Source organism: Trypanosoma theileri (assembly GCF_002087225.1).
Source record: "Trypanosoma theileri isolate Edinburgh chromosome Unknown TM35_Tth_17_V1, whole genome shotgun sequence".
Taxonomy (NCBI): Eukaryota; Euglenozoa; class Kinetoplastea; order Trypanosomatida; family Trypanosomatidae; genus Trypanosoma; species Trypanosoma theileri.
Window position 1 is genome coordinate 199,197 of NW_021639859.1, and position 18,010 is coordinate 217,206.

General features: G+C 40.4%; 9 protein-coding genes across 9 annotated transcripts; all 9 read left to right on the top strand.

Annotated features, from left to right (window-relative positions):
• Positions 1 to 152: 152 nt before the first annotated feature.
• On the top strand, positions 153 to 2,219 carry TM35_000171890 (uncharacterized protein; the record flags this gene model as incomplete). The annotated part of the gene is made up of 1 exon (XM_029026268.1): positions 153 to 2,219. One exon carries the CDS (start codon positions 153 to 155, stop codon positions 2,217 to 2,219), a length of 2,067 nt encoding a protein of 688 aa, XP_028882383.1.
• Positions 2,220 to 2,449: 230 nt separating this feature from the next.
• Positions 2,450 to 3,382, top strand: TM35_000171900 (uncharacterized protein; the record flags this gene model as incomplete). The annotated part of the gene is made up of 1 exon (XM_029026269.1): positions 2,450 to 3,382. The coding sequence occupies one exon, from the start codon at positions 2,450 to 2,452 to the stop codon at positions 3,380 to 3,382; it is 933 nt and encodes a 310-aa protein (XP_028882384.1).
• Positions 3,383 to 3,817: 435 nt separating this feature from the next.
• TM35_000171910 (uncharacterized protein) lies at positions 3,818 to 5,569 on the top strand (the record flags this gene model as incomplete). The annotated part of the gene is made up of 1 exon (XM_029026270.1): positions 3,818 to 5,569. The coding sequence occupies one exon, from the start codon at positions 3,818 to 3,820 to the stop codon at positions 5,567 to 5,569; it is 1,752 nt and encodes a 583-aa protein (XP_028882385.1).
• Positions 5,570 to 5,869: 300 nt separating this feature from the next.
• Positions 5,870 to 8,542, top strand: TM35_000171920 (PIF1 helicase-like protein; the record flags this gene model as incomplete). Its single annotated transcript, XM_029026271.1, has 1 exon — positions 5,870 to 8,542. The coding sequence occupies one exon, from the start codon at positions 5,870 to 5,872 to the stop codon at positions 8,540 to 8,542; it is 2,673 nt and encodes an 890-aa protein (XP_028882386.1).
• A 527-nt stretch (positions 8,543 to 9,069) lies between these two features.
• On the top strand, positions 9,070 to 10,296 carry TM35_000171930 (phosphomannose isomerase; the record flags this gene model as incomplete). The annotated part of the gene is made up of 1 exon (XM_029026272.1): positions 9,070 to 10,296. The coding sequence occupies one exon, from the start codon at positions 9,070 to 9,072 to the stop codon at positions 10,294 to 10,296; it is 1,227 nt and encodes a 408-aa protein (XP_028882387.1).
• A 536-nt stretch (positions 10,297 to 10,832) lies between these two features.
• Positions 10,833 to 11,999, top strand: TM35_000171940 (stromal membrane-associated protein; the record flags this gene model as incomplete). Its single annotated transcript, XM_029026273.1, has 1 exon — positions 10,833 to 11,999. One exon carries the CDS (start codon positions 10,833 to 10,835, stop codon positions 11,997 to 11,999), a length of 1,167 nt encoding a protein of 388 aa, XP_028882388.1.
• Positions 12,000 to 12,302: 303 nt separating this feature from the next.
• Positions 12,303 to 13,079, top strand: TM35_000171950 (uncharacterized protein; the record flags this gene model as incomplete). Its single annotated transcript, XM_029026274.1, has 1 exon — positions 12,303 to 13,079. One exon carries the CDS (start codon positions 12,303 to 12,305, stop codon positions 13,077 to 13,079), a length of 777 nt encoding a protein of 258 aa, XP_028882389.1.
• Positions 13,080 to 13,927: 848 nt separating this feature from the next.
• Positions 13,928 to 16,264, top strand: TM35_000171960 (uncharacterized protein; the record flags this gene model as incomplete). The annotated part of the gene is made up of 1 exon (XM_029026275.1): positions 13,928 to 16,264. The coding sequence occupies one exon, from the start codon at positions 13,928 to 13,930 to the stop codon at positions 16,262 to 16,264; it is 2,337 nt and encodes a 778-aa protein (XP_028882390.1).
• A 409-nt stretch (positions 16,265 to 16,673) lies between these two features.
• Positions 16,674 to 17,801, top strand: TM35_000171970 (putative cell cycle sequence binding phosphoprotein (RBP33); the record flags this gene model as incomplete). Its single annotated transcript, XM_029026276.1, has 1 exon — positions 16,674 to 17,801. One exon carries the CDS (start codon positions 16,674 to 16,676, stop codon positions 17,799 to 17,801), a length of 1,128 nt encoding a protein of 375 aa, XP_028882391.1.
• Between the last annotated feature and the right edge of the window lie 209 nt (positions 17,802 to 18,010).

Below are 18,010 nucleotides of genomic sequence, written 5' to 3' on the forward strand. Positions count from 1 at the left end.
AAAAAAAAAAAAAAGTGGGGGAAGGATCAGTAGAAAAGGGAGTCGTGCAATTTTTTAGAAAGAAAATACAAAGAATAAAATAAGAAGAAAGAATACGCACACCAAAAAAAAAAAAAAAACATCGCGTTAAATAAAATTTACATTATTCTTGTATGGCTGCACTTCGTAGTGTTCTCTCACGACAGCAAGTAAGTGGTTTCTGCGATGTAGGTTCTTCTCTCTTGCAGCCTCCTGCTTGTCTTTCACACAGTGTGTGGGAGGCTGCACTTGATCGTATTGAACAGGCACGCCATGATAAGTCTATTCTTCCTTCCCTTTCCTCTTTATATGTTCAATCCTTCAGCAGAGCTGTGCGGCACTATCATGATCTCTACACGAGATGTGCCCAACTGCTGGTAATGCCGCTCTCCCGCTGGGAACAATGGCGTGAGGGATTGTTCTTCTTTATGAGTGCAGCCAAGGAAAAGGAATCAGAGGAGAAAACTACACTTACTGGACTCTGTACTCAACTGATGCAGTTACAACAGCAGCAGTTTGTAGTGGTTTTTTGGGGATGTTGGTCAAGTGTTGCTCTTCGTCTGGAATCTCTCTTGACACGTCTGCCTTTGCTCTCTGCAAATGAAGAGGAGGAAAAGGAGAAGGAGGTGTTAAACTCTAGCGAGAGTGTATCGTTAGCTCCCTCACATGATGATGATGATGATGAAATGAAAGAGGGTGTAGTTGATAGAAAGATTGTTCGTCTGCGGCGTCGCTACTTTTCTATTTTTTACCAATTTCAGCAGCTTGCTCATGATGCTTCACATTTGTTTGGTAGTTATACAAAAGTTGGAAAAGCTGAACGGCAATGGCTTAGTGAATGCTTGATGTTGGGGAATGACGGTGATAATGATAATGATAATTTTAATGGTTCGGAAGAGGCTGCTGAGGCGTTTATTCGTCGTAGTTTTAAGCGGGATTTTAGTGTACCATCTCTTGATCTCATTACGGGTGAATTAGTTGAGGAATATAATGACTTTGAAGTGAATGAGAGTAAGAAGAAGGCGATGGAAAAGAAAGCACAAGAAACGATTAAAAGTATGTGGTGTACGGAGGCTCGTAAGATGTTTGAGTTGGAGTTGGAGCATTCAGAAGTCTCAATGGAAAAACCAATGCCGGATCTTGCACGGAATGAACTCTTAGATACTCTTCTGCAGTGTTTATGCCGTAAAGTGGGTAAACCGGAATTAGCACTCGCTGTGATCATGCGGGATCTCTTAGAAGACACATTGTTTCCAGCCGTATTGAATATTTCACAACTGGAAAGGGCTCTTACAGTTCTGCTGCAGTGGTTTGAGGCCTACACGGCGGAGCGAAATCATGGTGAGATTCCACTTTTCACAAATGAAGACTTGTGGAGTTTTGTGTTGGAGCGGCACACAGAGTTACTCAAATGGGTGGTATTTCACTACTGTCAAGATGAGGATGGGAAGCGGAATCTCACACTCGCCGTGGAAGGTGTAAAAACGGTGAGTTTCTCTCTGCTGCGCTGTCTAGATGTATACATGACGACAATCGCAGGACGCCGCTCGTTAAAAGACGCTAAAGAAGAAAGAAAAGATGAAGTCAAACAGAAGGTGGTTGTGTGGATACAGCAGACCGCGGTGAATACCTTCCTTGATGGACTTTCTCACCTCAGTTCACAGTCTACATCAACCACCACCACTTCTTGTTCTTCATCTTCTTCGTTTTTGTTAATTACAACTCAAATTACTCTTCTAAAGGCACAACTGCTTCTTCTTGCGGATGCCTCATTACTCGCCATGGATGTACGGCAGCTGCTGTTCCCAACGCTGGATCCTGCATTTAAAGAGATGCAGTTAGTTCGAGAAGCCAAAAGCGAGACCGAACTAATTCCCTGGACACTTTGCATTGTAAGTATACTAAAGTCATTGACTCGCACATTACAGTACACTTCAAAGGGCACGGAATCAGCGGCTGAATTGGTTTCTGCGTTGCACATACACTATAAAACACTACAGGGTCTTTCCCCATCCTCTTTGGTGGATCTTGTTAGTAATGAGTGGGTGGATTTTCTTTCTGCTGAGGGAAGACATTCGCTTGGGAGTCGAAAGGTTACGTTGCTTGACGTTACCCATTCGCGGCGAGTTCTTCTTGATTCTCATGAAAACAGAGAAACAGAGACTGTGGATGTACAACGGAAACGACCACGCGAAGAGTAAATGTGCTGTGATTATTTCTTAATGAGAGTATCACAGCATAGTGGTTGAGCCATTTTGGTACCTTCTTTATATTATTGGAATGAAGATTGAGGTAATAAAACAATATCCTTTGTTGTTGTTGTTGATGTTGATGATTGCGTGTTTTTGTAGACATTACTGTATTCCTGCTCTGCTCCATTTTCATATATATTTCCTTTTTATTTATTTCTCTTTCTTCTGCTATAGTGGTGATGTTTGCTGAAGTTAGCTTCGAGGATGAAGAGGACGCTCTTCAGCAGACTTGCAATGACAATACAGGTAATGGTGTGTCTACATTATTAAGCGGTAAAACCACACCATCTATTCATTCTTCTTCTTATAATAGTAATATTAATAATAATAATAATATTGATACGGCGGCTGTTGGAGTTGTACGTTTTCACCATCCTGGAGATGAGGGCTTTAGTTGTGTGGCTGGCACTGTGGATGATGTGCATTCATTGTACGATACGCGGCATGTGAGTGGAGATGCGTGGCTGAGCAATGAGTGTCATTGTCTGCGGTGTGAGACTCTGCGGGCCTCCACACACATCACAGCCCTGCGTAATCATACCCAACTTCCTATAGTGGTAGTACTGTTGGATCTTGATAACTACGGGTTTAATCAGTTCAAATCCGCCCCTCCCTCGCTTGCCGTGAAGGATGGGTTTAACTGTATAGATCACATGTTTCTCTGGTGTTTTTTTGGCTCATGCTTTACACGCTATCACGGTGTCTTTCCCGATGCGGCGAGTGTATGTGAACAACTGCCGGCCAATGCACAAGATGAAAAGAATGGAAAACCATCAAAACATGTGAAGATGAGTGTTTGGCGGCGGCTTGTAATGGCGGGAAGATGTCACTTCACACCGTGCGGCGGCCAACAACAGGCAGCCGATAGTGTTATGATGCGGGCTGCACACGCCTTAACACACATGCCGTGTATAGTGGTGAGTGGAGATCGAGGACTACTGCAAACGATATATATGAGTCGTTCTTCTGTTGGGAAGAAGAGAAAGCGGGATGAAATGGATTCTGAATTTCTCTCAGAGTGTGATGTGATTAATGTGTTAGAGCATGGGAAGCGGTTTGTGCCAGTGTGGAGAGCACTGGAAAAAAAGATACAAGTACTTGTTCAACAGTAATAGTAACAGTTGTGTTTGCTGACGTTCCCAATAACACGTCATACTTTCAATTTTTTTTTTTTTCGCTATATATATGTGTTTAATTATATGTATTTGTGTGCGTTCATAATTCGAATTAAACTTATGTGCCCTTTAATCTATTTTGATATTATTAGTTTTTTTTTAAATTGTTTCATTTCCATTTTCACATAACATACATACATACATACATACATACATACATACATACATACATACATACAGGCGTACAATATATATTTATACAGAGAGTGAATAAATGAATAAATGAGTGAGTAGGTGACTATAATCTTAACCCTTTTTTTTTCCTTTTCTTATGTGTTTTTATTTAATTTATATTTTTTTTCTTCGTTTCTTTCTGTAATCTGTTTATTTATTATTATATTTTTTTTTTACACTTTTTTGTAAGTTCAGTAAATGTCTTCAGTGATATTGGCAGATGTGGAGAGTAAGATCAATGAAGTGCGGGATCGACTGACAAATCTAAGTATCACTCTTAACTGCAATGAAGCCATCACAACTAAACCAACAACAACAACAACCACAAAAACGCCGGCATCAACTAATAGAGTAAATGGCCCGGATGAAAGATATTCAGCCATATTGACAGAACGCAGTGTGAATGAAAGTCGTGGGCCAAAGAACACTACGTCAATCCCAACAGGAGGACTTGATCGTCTTGTGGAGTTGGCAAAGCGTGAGGCCATACAGAGACAGACCAACAACAATAATATTAACAACAGCAACAACCATATCAATACTAATAACAGCAGCCAAAATATTAACGATAGTATCAGCGGTGATAAAATCACACAATCCGTTAATAACAGAGAATCGCACAACACATCTTGTGTGCAATCCGAAAAGTCCCTCACGGGTCTCGAGGCCCACGCCTATTATGACAGTACACCTGCAGCCCCACAGACACAGTATACACATCACATTATACCAACCGCAATGTCAACCGTAAATGATCCGCCGAGTGGAATGCCGAAGCGTCCAGTGCCGTCGCTGTTGACATCCGCTGAACGTTTCGCGACAATTCATAAAAGTACAACCGCAACTTCATCCGTGTTGACACCCGCAACAAGTGGAACATTTGATCCTTTTCAAGCTGTACAAGCTCGACTGCGAGAGAAACTGAGAAAATCAGCTCTTTACAACAGTACTGGCTCAAGTCCAGTAGACTCCACAAAGTCACCATCCCCAAACTTGGTGCAAGCCTGGCAAAGTGCCCCGTCAGAGACGCAGACAACTCCAGGAAGAAATTCACAGAGTGATATGTCCCCTAATACTACGCAGATATGGAAAGACGAAACTCAAAGACAGAAAGAAGAGGAAAGACAGCAGGAAGAGCAAGAAAAACAGGAAGGAGTGTGCAAACCTGCAGTTTCACGAAGCCCAAGTGTAAAGGCTGCTGCTGCTGCAATTCGCCACGTGAAGGAGAATTTCTCATCAACTGGCATCAATAGAGCCTCACGGTGTTCTTCTTCACGTTCTTCCGCGGTGGTTGAGCCTCGCCAGCATCACCATTATGATCATCATTATCAACAACAACAACAACAACAACAACAACAGCCGTTGAAACCGAGAGTAAGGCAACAGGATCAACAACAGAGGGCAAAGGAGAGAATTCCACAGCGCAGTGCCGCACGACCAGTGCAAATGAATGTACATCCTCGTTCTTCCTCTATTCAGCGAAAAGAGAAAAATATTAATACTCCCTCTCAGCAAACTGAAAGGCAATCCACACCTCGTCGCCCAAGCAGTGCGACTTCTCGACGCTCGAGTTCATCCTTTCGTGCTCAATCGCCCATGCCACTAAAGACCGCACCACAGAGAACTGTTTTGGATGTGTTAACAGGTGCTGAAGTATTTGCACTCTTGCGATTCCGTGGTGTTTTGGTATCTCGCGGTGATACCGGAGAATGTGCGTTGCCGGACACACGATGCCATTCTATGTATTTATCCCCAGAAGAGCACAAACAGCTTGTGGAACTTCGTGCAAGCCTGCGACTTCGCTCTTCCTCTGCTTCCACTGCTGTAAAGACGAGCGAGAGACAACCTTCTTCTGCTAGAGGATCTAGATTTACAACAACAGCGACATTTGATAGGGTGCCAAGTTCGCGACGAACAACGTCATCACGTGGTGGTTTCCCACAATGGTAGTTTAGATCACAATACTGTTTGTGGAATCACAATATATACATATATATAAATATATATAGATGCATTTTCTTTTTTTGTTTTGTTTTCTTTCTTCGAGGCCGTTTTTAGACTTTTCATTAGATTCTCGTGGATTTATTTGCGTTCCTCTTAATGGGGTTTGTCTGATTATGTTTCTCTGTGTGTGTATTCTCAGAATCACCAATGCAAGGAAGTATTTTCTTTTTCATTTATTAATTCACTTTTAATCATAATCTCATGTATTTTTTTTTTTATTTTCTTCTCTTCTCTTAGACACAGTTCATGAAACTCCGCTTAACTAGACTGCTACTGCAGCGGAAGCCCAGTCCGTCTGTTTGCACATTACTGCCGTTGTCTGCCCAGGGAGTCCACACTGCTGTTGGAGAAACTCTTCAGAATGAGTCAAACACCTCCGCCACACATCAACACGTTTGGAAATCAGAAGAAGACACCATTGATGGGATTAATAATAAAGAAAAGAAAAAGACATTGTCGCCTCAATATAAATATTGTAAATCAACAACAGTGCCACAACAACAACAACGAGAAGAAAAAGAGAGAAGAGAGTTCTGTTACTCTTTTGAAATCCCATCATCTGTTTCTAAGATTTCTGAGGAGACTCCCATAAAAACAAGAAAGAAAGAGGATAAATATAAAAAATCCAGCAAAGAAGATGCTTTTGAAGGGGTGGATGTTCCTGCAGAAAAAGAAGAAGTACTTCGATTAGCATTGGATGGGGCTTCACTCTTTATTGGCGGAGATGCGGGAACAGGGAAATCTTTTTTACTGGGTTACATTAGAAAACACCTTGAATCTAAAAACTTACGCGTGGCCGTTACGGCATCTACTGGAATAGCCGCATTAGCAAGTGGTGGAAATACATTTCATGGAACTTTTGGAGTTCCTGTTTTCTCTTGTGATGAAAAAGATTTATCTTCTATTAGCCTATCTTCACTTATTCGATATGATGCAGATTTACTCTCTACGCTAGATGTTATTATCGTAGATGAAGTCTCAATGCTGCATGCAGGATACATTGAAGCCCTTGATCTCGCAGCACGTGCGGCTCCCGGGAGAACACCACAATTGCCATTTGGAGGAATTCAAGTAATACTTTCTGGTGATTTTATGCAGCTTATGCATGGTAATACAGGGAAGAAATCTGCGCGGGAGAGTATTATTTGCTCCGGTGTAGAGAGAAAGGATAAAGATATTCAAACCTCATTGATAACACCACCTAAAGATTCTAATGTATCTAATAATGGTAAGCATTATAAGAATGATACGGATCAAATAGAAAAGATTGGTTTCAATCGTAATGGTAGTAATTATTCAGTAAAGAACCGACGTCGTTTACTGCGATATTACCACACTCGTCCTCTCTTTGAAAGTCCTGTATTTCAAAAATGTTTAATTCATATATGGCTAAATGAGCCCTCACGACATATTGAAGATGTTGATTTTCTTAATGATCTTAGAAAATTACGTCGTGGTATTCTTACATATCGTCTCTCACGTTCTGCTATTTTAAACCCGGCGGATCCAAACGCTATTCATCTCTTTCCCACAAGGCGTGCGGTGAGTGCATTTAACGATGCGAAGATGTTTAAACTAGAAGGAGAGGAACGATGTTTTCGTAGTGAACTTCAGGTCACAAGTTCTACAAACCCAAATGGGAATTCTATCAGCGCAACGAGTAAAAGATCTCGTAAAATGCATTCTGAAATTCTCGTTATTCATTTTCACAGTAAATCCTTTCATTCTGTAAACTGGCGCAGACGAGCAGAAGAGTTTGTTTGCAATTTATCTTCACAGTGTGAACTAAAAGACACTTTTAATTTGATGATTCCTCCTGTTTCTTCCCGACACGCCCGTCACCTCTCAGTATACGTGCGATTTACCGAAGAAGTAAAAGGTGGGGCTGTGAAGGCGATGTTTACACTCCAATCTGCAATTGCCAATCACTTTCAGGGAAACTCAAAGGAGGCTGCTGCTGCACGAAAACTTTGGGGAAATGTTTTTATAGAAGTACGTCAGGGTGACTACATGGAACGTTTTATGCGATCTGCATTGGAACGTCGATATGCCAAGATCATACAAAATGATCATGTACTTCAGCATAAGCGGTTAAAGATTGGTTGTCGAGTGATGCTATTACGTAATCTTAACACGCAATACGTTAATGGATCCCTTGGAACGGTTGTTAGTTTTCAATCTCTTCGTCATGTTCGTCATCTTGTTCCCACCGAACTGAAAGTACTTCTTTCATGGAAGGAGTACACCGTCCTGCGTGAACAAAAACCAAATTCCACTTCTAATGCTTTGGAAAAAACAAATCTTGGAGCAGACGCACTTCTTCTTCTTCCTTCTGAGAATAATAATAATGATATGAGTAAGAATAACGAGAATAACAAGAGTGAATCTAGCGATGTGATCAACGACTATAATGATAGTAATAATAATAATGATGATATTGTTATTCCTGTTGTGAAGATGGACTCGGATGGTAAAGAGGTGGCCATTCCATTTATTTCTGTTCCACTTTTGGAGGGATGGCGTGAAGGTTTTTGTGCTGTTCGTATCACTGTTATGCCAATCACACCAGCCTATGCATACACTGTGCACAAAATCCAGGGATTGACATTTGATCATCCCATTCTCTTTGATGGTAGTGGTTTTTTCCCATGCGATCACCTTATCTATGTTGCGGCCAGTCGTGTACGTCGATTTTCACAATTTCGTATGATTAATGTCTCTCCGCAGATGATATCTGTAAACCGCGACGCCCAACAGTTTGTGTCTAGTGTTCCCTCAGCAGAGAAGGGAGCGGCGCGTTGGAAAAGGTGGAAAAATACAACGAAACAGTTCTCAGAAACAGAGATGTCATCACAGGAGCTTTCACTGTTTCGCGCAACTTGGAAAGTGCATCCAAGTAGTATATCGAAGTCGAAGTAGTTCCTTTTATTTCCTATTCAGAGTTTCCTTCTTTTGATTATTACAATAAATATTTTTTTTTTGAGTTTTTTTTTTTATTGTCCTCTATTATTTTCTCTCTGTCTCTATTTTACTAAATAAATGGGTGTTGGGGAAGGGGTTTGCTTGGGTTTGGGAAATCACAGTATATAAATATATTTGTTTTTCTATTCTAATTGTTTTTGTTTGCAGTATTTGTTTCTCTTTTTTTATGTCTATGTGTTGTTGTTTTTTTTTTTTTTTCTTTTTCTAAAAGAATATGAATATTCTCGGAGGTGACATTACGATATTTTCTTTTAATCTTCTTCTTCAGTTGTTGTAACGAATGTGAATGGCCCGTAATAATGTTATTTCTTCCTTACTCTTCATCTCTTTTATTTCCCTCCTTTACTATGTTTGGTGAGTGATCTGTATTCGTTGAAAAACGGAAATCAAAAAAAGAAAAAAGAAAAAAACAAACAAACGAAAGAAAACAAATAAAAATAATTTATATAAAAAAAGAGACGACAATGACAAACCTAGTAAAGCTGAACTGTGGGGTGCAACACTATGACTGGGGAAAGGCAGCAGCCGATAGTTTTGTTGCCCGGATGAAGCATGAGACCACAAGTGATAAAAAGTTCGCAGAATTGTGGGTTGGGACGCATGTGAATTGCCCTTCACGTTTGTTGTCTGGAGAGTTGTTGTCGGATTTCTTGCGTCAACCCGCAGTGGCCTCACATTTCTTTTCTCCAATACAACAAAAGCAACCAGAGTTTCGGGATACTGTGCCATTTTTACTTAAAATACTTTCCATTCGGACAGCACTTTCTATTCAGGCACATCCTAACAAGAAACTCGCAGAAAAGTTGTTTAGGGAAAACCCAAGTAAATACAAGGATCCAAATCACAAGCCGGAATTAATTGTGGCCCTCACTCACTTTGAAGCCCTTTGCTGCTTTCGTCCACTAAAGGATATTCTTAACATGCTGCAGGCTGTACCATCATTAACTACATTGTTGAGTGTATCCATCGCAAATGTGAAAAACATGAGTGAAAAGGAGGCTATAAAAAGTTTGATGACGCACATGTACACTCTTGATGCGGAGGAACACACGAAAGCATTACGAGAACATGCGGCAGCTGTATCAAAGAAAGGTAAATCCGCCTCTACAGAAGATTTGATTTTTCTCCGCCTCATGTCTCAATACCCTGATGATATTGGTTGTTGGATGATTTACTTTCTCAACTATGTGCAGATGGAACCTGGTGAGGGTTTATTTCTCTCCGATAGTGAACCACATGCCTATCTCTTTGGTGATGGTGTAGAAATCATGGCAAGCAGTGATAATGTTGTGCGTGCTGGTCTTACGCCAAAGTGGAAGGATGTCCCAACGTTATTATCTATGCTGAAATATAGTACGAATGGACTCGAACAGGCATTTTACTCACGTTATCAGAATCCTGACAAGGAAGGATGGGAAGTACAACAGTACTGTCCACCACAAGAATTTCCTGAATTCTCTCTTTATCGTATTGAATATTCCGGTCAATCCAAGGGAGAAACATGTATCTCAATACCAACCATTGGTTTGGGATTCTGTTTGGCTGGTGAATGTGTTGTGAATGGAACTCCCGTTGTAGAAGGAGATTGCTTTGCAGTTCCCTACGGATCCGTAACGTGCAGTGCGAATGGACATTGTTTGCTGTTTATAGCATCCATGAATAATATTTTTGATAAAATTTCGAAAGTGTGAGCTTTATGGGGGATTTTTACTTACTTAGGGGGGAGGAATAATAATAATAATAACAACAAAAGACGAAGGGATAAAAATCTAGAGAAAAAAATAAAACTTATACTTCTGCGTGTTTAATGAAGCATCTCTGTATGTGTTTATTTTTTTTCGTAGAGTGTAAGAAGGGGGAATCTGTGAGAGGGTGTGCGCTGTGTTACCCGCTGTTCGACTGTTTTCTTTGGGTATGCTTTTATTTCCGTTACCATTTCTCACTTCTCTCTGTACGTATATATGTATATACATATGTATATATATATATATACATTTGGTATATTTTTATTCCTTTTTTTATTTTTTTCTTTTTATCCCACTATTTGGAGTATTATGGATTATTATTTTTTTTTCTCTTCTTCATCAGGTGAGTTGATTACGATATATTGCTCCTTTGTAAAAATGTCTTGCATTGCTACCTTCTCTACTTCATAAATACACTCTCCCACTCCCCCACAATAAAAGGGAAATATCGTCCAACGTCTCTGAGGCCTATTGGATTGTCAATGGCATCTCTCTCTAGCCAATCAAAGGAGATGCGAGAACGGCACCGGCGCATCCTCTCTGAGTTGTTGCGGCAGCAGCAAAATCAGGAGTGTATGGACTGCCGTGCACGCAATCCAACGTGGGCGAGTACCAATTTAGGCATATTCATCTGTTTGCGTTGCAGTGGTCTGCACCGACAGCTGGGCGTGCACGTGAGTAAAGTGAAAAGCTGTACAATGGATATTTGGGAACCAGCACAGATTGCGTTTATGCAGGAGATGGGTAATGGGAAGGCAAAGTTGTTGTGGGAGGGAACACTTCCCCCAGACTATGGTAAACCAAACGAGAAGGAGGATGAAGAATTGGTGCTCAAGTGGATTCGTGCAAAGTATGAGAAGAAACAATTCTACAAACCACCTTCTATGGTAACACCGATGTGCGCATCTCGTGTCACTACTGGTTCTACGGATATGCTAAGTGGTTTAGCATTAAAATCTCGACGACCAAAGAATAAAGACGAGACAGTTTCTCCTTCTCAGGCGAGTGAAGTAGTTCCATTGCAAAAATTCAGTGATGAAGTCTCAATAGGTGTAGGTAAGCGCTCACCCAATGTCTCAGAATTAATGGTGTTTGATAAAGTAAATGCGCAATCAATGGGTCAGGGGTTTTCTTCTGGGGTTCAGTTTCTATCTCTATCGACACCTCCTTCGGCTCAGGAAGGAGATAGTGCCTTTGATTTTATTGTAAATTCAACAAGAGATACAGATATCTGCAAAAGTGAATTACCCGTGAACCCCTTCACTTCTTCTTTTAGTCATACATATGGGGTAAGCGATGCCCCAAGTAAATCGCATAGTAGTAACGCCTCAAATAATATGTTGGATGAACTCTTTTCTCTGAACAGTGTTGCACCCATGCGAGAATGTCCTCTCAGTGCTCAGGATCCCTCTTTACCTCCATGCATTCCGACACAATCAAATGGGTCCACGGTTGGGGCAATGTTTGATCCCTTTGCAAGGACCTTCGTTAGTGAGGCTCAGTCAAGTAAAACAGCAGGGTTAGTTTCAGAGGAAACTTCTCAATCATTTCATGAGAAGCAGTTGCAATTACAGGAACAGTTGGAAAATCTACAAAAACAAGTTGCTTTCATGGTGCATGGAGGTGCACACCCATACTATGGATGTTAGAATATATCCATTATTACCAATACATATATATTTAATTTTTGCTTTTGAGTCCTTTATTTTTTTCGAGTTCTACCATAACAAGAAAGAAAAGGTTGAAAGTTTTTTGGTGTATTGGATCAGCAGTACTATTCTTCTTTTGTTGATTTTATTTTATTTTATGATTGGAGTCGATTGTTTTTTTTTTTTTTTTTTTTTTTTATAATGATTTTGTTTTTGCTTCTACTCTCTTAATTAACGGTATCTGCTAGTAAAGTAAACACCAAAAGAAGTATACTGTGTCTCCTGTTTTCCAGGTGATTCGTCATGAGCGGTTCAACTGAGACAGCCCCACCGGTTCCGGAAAGAACTAAAAGGGAAACGGAAGATCAGGGAAACCAGCCAGTGCTGGAGAGAAAACCGTCCGGGAAAAAGGGTATAAGTAAAATATCGCCTTTTCTTCAAACGCAACAGGATTTACAAAGGGAAATGCGATGTGATTATGTGCTCTTTTGGTATGAGCGGGACCCCAAGACCCCACCAGGACAGTGTCCTAACTTTCTGCGCGTGGGTGATCCTATTCGAGTTTCTTTATCACATCATGTCTTTATGCAAATGGCATTTGGAGTGTTGAAGGACCGTTTGATGAAGAATCCAACACGAAAAAAGGCAAAGGATAACACAGATACCACTAATAGGTACTCCAATAATTCTGATAATCCTCTTGGTTTACCAAAAGAAGGGAAGAAAAATGGTCCAAGTTCACGTGAACAGGACACTGTGGCATTATTTTGCTTTCTATGGCAATATGTGTCAAGTATGCTTAAATCACAAGCTGAGGCAATGCGGCTTGTCGCTGCACAGAGTAAAAAGAATACAGTATTACGTCCTACAGTTCAAATGACGAAGCAACAATTACGTCTTCAAATACTTTTGGAGTATGGAATTGATGTGCGACAAGTTCTCGGCGATGGACTTCCAACGACAGGGGCCGTAAGTGATGAGTACTTTGAGCAGCTAATGACGGGAAGTGTGGCGGAAGAAGAGTTTTACAATCAATTGGCCAAACCTTCAGGTATGGCACAGGATTGCTGTATCATGTGAGATGTGCCGTATATATTCACACTCATATTCATATTCAACATTATTTTTCCTGCTGTTTAATTTATTTCTCTCTTTTTTTTTTTTTTTTTGGAAGCTTTCTTTTCTCTTTTTTAGTCTTTTTTTTTCGTTTTATTTCTATTTTTATCTTGAGTAGTATTGAGTATAATTGCAGAACCGTGTGTTTTCCACGTGTTTTTTTTTCTCTTTTTTTTCCAGCACAATCTCTTCTAGTACGGTTTTTTTTTCTTTCTGTTTGTTCAGTGGGGTAACGGATTATGAATGTTAATAGTGTTTTGCGGGGGATGGGATGACAAAGAAAAAAAATAAAAATATTGTGATGAAATGAGAAAAGTTGCTTTAATATGAGTGGTTTGAAATGTGGAAGTTCCTTTTGGGGGTTTTCTAGCTCTTCTTTCTCTTTTTTGTTTTTTTCTTGGATGGAAAGAGCTACTATGGACTTTTATTGTGCGTTTTCCACTCGTTTATTACATGTTTCTTGCAAATTCTTTTTTTTTTTTTTTGTTTTTTGTTTTTTTTGCGAGGGAATAAAATGAAAGTGAGCTGTGTGTATTTTTCTATACTCCACTCTTCTGAACTGTGATCTCCACAGGGGTGTTTACCTGTGTGGGAATCAACAGAATATATTTGCTGGCTCACGTTTTTTTTTTGTCATTGTTTTTCTTTTTTCTTCTCTACTATGGATGCTGATATTAATTATTGAATAATGTTACTTACATCTTCGTGAGATTTTGCTGATTATTTCCTTTCTTGCTCTTCTCCCATAATAACCTCCAGCACTATAATTTCTCATACTGGTATCAATATAAAAGGAGTATTAACATTTCTAAATGCCACGATTACCCTCAAGCCAACAAACACAACGACCACGGCAGCGACAACAACGCGCTTCGCAGGTGCCAGTGGCGGGACGTCGTTCTTCACGGACTTCAACAAACACCGCCGCTGCTGCGACGGCCGCATCTTCTTCTCGCGCTGCGGTTGCCGCTGTGTATTGGCAGCTTGTTGGCACTTCTGCGCCTCTTTACTACGGCCCGCTTGGTGACACTGTTGGAGAAGTGCAGCAGGGGACTGTTATTCGTGAGCTGCACCGCTGCAGAGATCCCTTCGGCAGCTGTTGGATATCATCACTATCGTCTGATGGTGATATTGTGTGGATACGTCTCTCTAATGAACAAGTGGAGGAAGGAAAGAGTCCTGACACGGTATGGCAAAGAGTGTATGATGAACGATCTGTACAGGATGAAGGGATACAAAATAGAAGTATGGAGGATGAAGGAGTTTTCCATCGTACACGCATTTCTGCAGCGACAAATACGAAAAAACTTCCATCATTGGATTTAATGACCCATGATATTCAGATTTTGGAAGATTGTTGGAAAGATATAACTGCCAAGAAGACTATGGGTCGTGATTGGAACGCTGAATATCAGGGACTCGTAGATTTGGTTCTTTTTGGTGAATGGGAGAAAAGTGTTTCCGCTACGAAACAGTTATCTGAGTTTATGTCTGATTTTTCAAAAGCAGCGGAAGATGTGGCACTTGTTGTTCTCGCGGATATGCTCCGCCCTGCCTCTGAACGAGTGGCAAAGAGTGTCCAACAGGGTACAATGGGAACCTTTCTCCATCATAATCTTCTTGTAAAGTGTGTGATTAATGACGGTAGTGGAAACTTTAAGAGCGATGCACACGCATGGAGTCTGGCATCACAGTACATGAAAGGGCAACAACTTCTTGCGATGGAAGGACCTAAGCGTTTGCTTTATACTGTACCAACTACTCTTGTTACTTTTACAGGGTTTCGTTTTCTTGTTTCAGCTGTTCCTCCTATTATGGCGAAGAATTTGGTTTATTTACCCTTGCAGGAACGAAGTCAGGGGTTTCAAGTTTCAGAGGCTGTCAAGACACAAGTAATGGATCTGGCTCTAGCTATTGGTTTAAAGCCACATAAAGTAAAGAGAAGTACAGGAGATGAGATGACAATTACACTTCCTGTAGATATGGCTATTGTGGCAGGTCAAGATAGGAGATTATATGTGATCAGCAATTCATCCTTACTACCACCCATTGCTACTATTGGAGGTGTAATAAATGGAAATAATGAAACAGGAGATTTACGTTTTCGACCAGAGTTTCTACTATCATGGCGTAAACCTTTAAACTGTGATGCTTTCATAGAAGAAGCATCATCATCTGAAGATAATGCTGAAGTTATTGAAGCTACAGAATACTTGCGAGATGAACTGATTCCAGCTATTGCTTCAATGATTGGTTTTCATTCCCCTATTGATCTCCCCCGACAAGATGTAGATAATTGTACCTTGTGCTCTCGAACAATGGAAAATGAATTACGGTTTGTTGTCTGTCATAATGTTGAAAAGTGCTGTCGTATTTGTTCTCATTGTTATACGAAACGTTTGTCTGAGATTGAAGGGAAAGATGAAATAAAGAAACAACATCCTAATATAGATCTTTTTCGGGATGCTGTGAAGTGTGAATCAACACCACGTGGTTCAAAAGGTCTATTGCTTGAACCATCTTTGACCTCAATATTTCATGCGAATGGACTTAATATGCGATTCTTACCATTTGTTTATCATCGTATCCCACATGTGGCTCGTTCTGCTGTTGCCCATTATTGTGAAATTGAAATGATTGCACGTGCTGCAGTCTCTCTCCTTAGAGAAAAACTCCGCCGCAGTGCACAAACTATAGAAGAGGTGAAAACTATTTGTCATGATTTTCTCATGGGATTACTTCAATCTTCTGGAAGTGTACCAGAGCGTTTCTGGGCACGAGAGTTAGGCCCAATGATGGAAACTCTATACGGACTGCGAGGACCCTTTAACACGGCTGAGATGGATATTGAACTTCTCTATCATCGCATCTCTCAACTCTCTGGTATTCGTCTTGAGGAGGGGAGTGCCGCATCATTTTTCGCTGAGAGGCCGTATCTACAACTGGCCGCAGTGGATACAATAGTGAAGACAGTGCAACCACCATATATAGCAGATGCGGATGCACATGGAAAAACACGAGGTTTATTAATGCAGCGTTTGGAGCAAATACTGTTATTCTGGATTGGATGTTCAACAAGTGCAGATGATACTGGTAAAAATACACCAGTGCAACCCTTTTACATGACCGAACGCGATAGTTGGATGTGAGATGCATAGACTTCTCTCTATCTATCTAATCTAATCTATTTATTTATGTGTATATATATATATATATATGTTTAGATGCTCAAATGTCAGCGTTATTATTTCATTTGACTGGAAAATACAACTACATGTATATTTCTATTTTGTAGAAGAACGATGTTTTTGAACGTTATTGCTCTTTTTTTTCTTTTATTGCCTAACTAACTTGAATTATTTCTACAATTTCTTTATTTTCTGTTTCGTTGAACTCTTTTGTTCATGTAGCAAAATTGACCAATAATATTATTGAACAGTTTTATTTATTTTATTTCTTTTTTCTTTTTATTTAAAAAGAAAATAGAATATACCAAAAAAAAAAAGAAAAAGAAAAAAAAATATTATAACAAGTTATAAACACAAAAGAGCAGAAATAATGGAATCGTCTTTTCAAGATGTAACCAACGTGGTACCAACGAAGCGTCGCATTCCTTCACAGCATATTATGCAGATGTCAGAGGGAACAAATGTTGCCATGATGGAAGAGTTATCTGAAAAGGTGGATCATCTCTCAGAGAAGATTGATGCCATGTATGAAATGTTATTGTCCTTAATGTCCCAACATCAACAACAACAACAAGTATCTACAATGCCAGCGGCTTCTCCAGTGATGACACAACTTCAATCTCGGGAGTTGGATCCACCTACGCCTGTGAAAGAAGAGCGACATGTCGCTTCCTTTATCAACAATCCCACTCAACAACACCAAGACACTGTGCCATCCTGTGCAGTTCTAGAGGATTTTCAGCCGCCTGCGATAACGGGTACACTAGCTACCGTACCTGCCGCGAATACAATCACAACAACAACAATGAATAAGGATGCGGAGTTTAAGAACTATAATCAGAAGAAGTCCCCAGTGAATGGAATGACATCCACACCAGGTCGTGTTGCTGATCTGAATAACTGGGCAAAGCGTGACTGTTTTATTTTGATTGTGGAATTTAAATGCCAACGCGTGAAACGATGTGAAAGTAGTGTCTTTATTACGCCTGGACAGTACGCTATTGTGCAGGGTGATCGAGGACATGATTGCGGTGTGGTGAATCAGTGCAGTGAGTGGAGTGTGGAGAAGGGCTGTTTTGTGCGTGAGGAGAGTTTTGACGGCAATTTGGTGAACGTGAGTCGTATGAAAGGTGAACTCGGCCGTGTTCTCCGGGTGGCGACGGAGGAAGAAGTGGAGCGACTCTTCGGTGAAATTGCCCGCAATGAGAATCTTGCGCTGCGAACATGTCGAGAGATTGTGGCCCGACTTGGACTGGACATGGATGTGGTGGACTGTGAATATCAGTTTGATCAACAGAAGATCAGTTTTTATTACGAAGCCTCACGATCAATTGACTTTCGTCATCTCAACAGTGAATTGTACCGCATATTTGGGGTTCGTATTTGGCTGCAGAATGTGAATAATGCGGTGAAGAATGTTGTGCCCGCTGGTGCCATGTCTCGTGATGATAAAGTACAGTACCAGAAGAGTGGTCTGCGTCCACCAACCTTTAGATAGATACAATTTATAGTTACTATCATTTGTCTATTTCTGCGTCTCTTTAATGTGGGTACTTTTTTCTTTTTTTTTTTTTGATAATCTTTTTTTCCGAAGCATATAGATGGATGGTGTGAGCCTGTGGTCTCCATCCTTTTTTCTGCCATCGTCATAGAGGCACACTAACAACCGTTGTTTTTTTTTTTTTTTTGGTTTTGTTCATAGTAGCG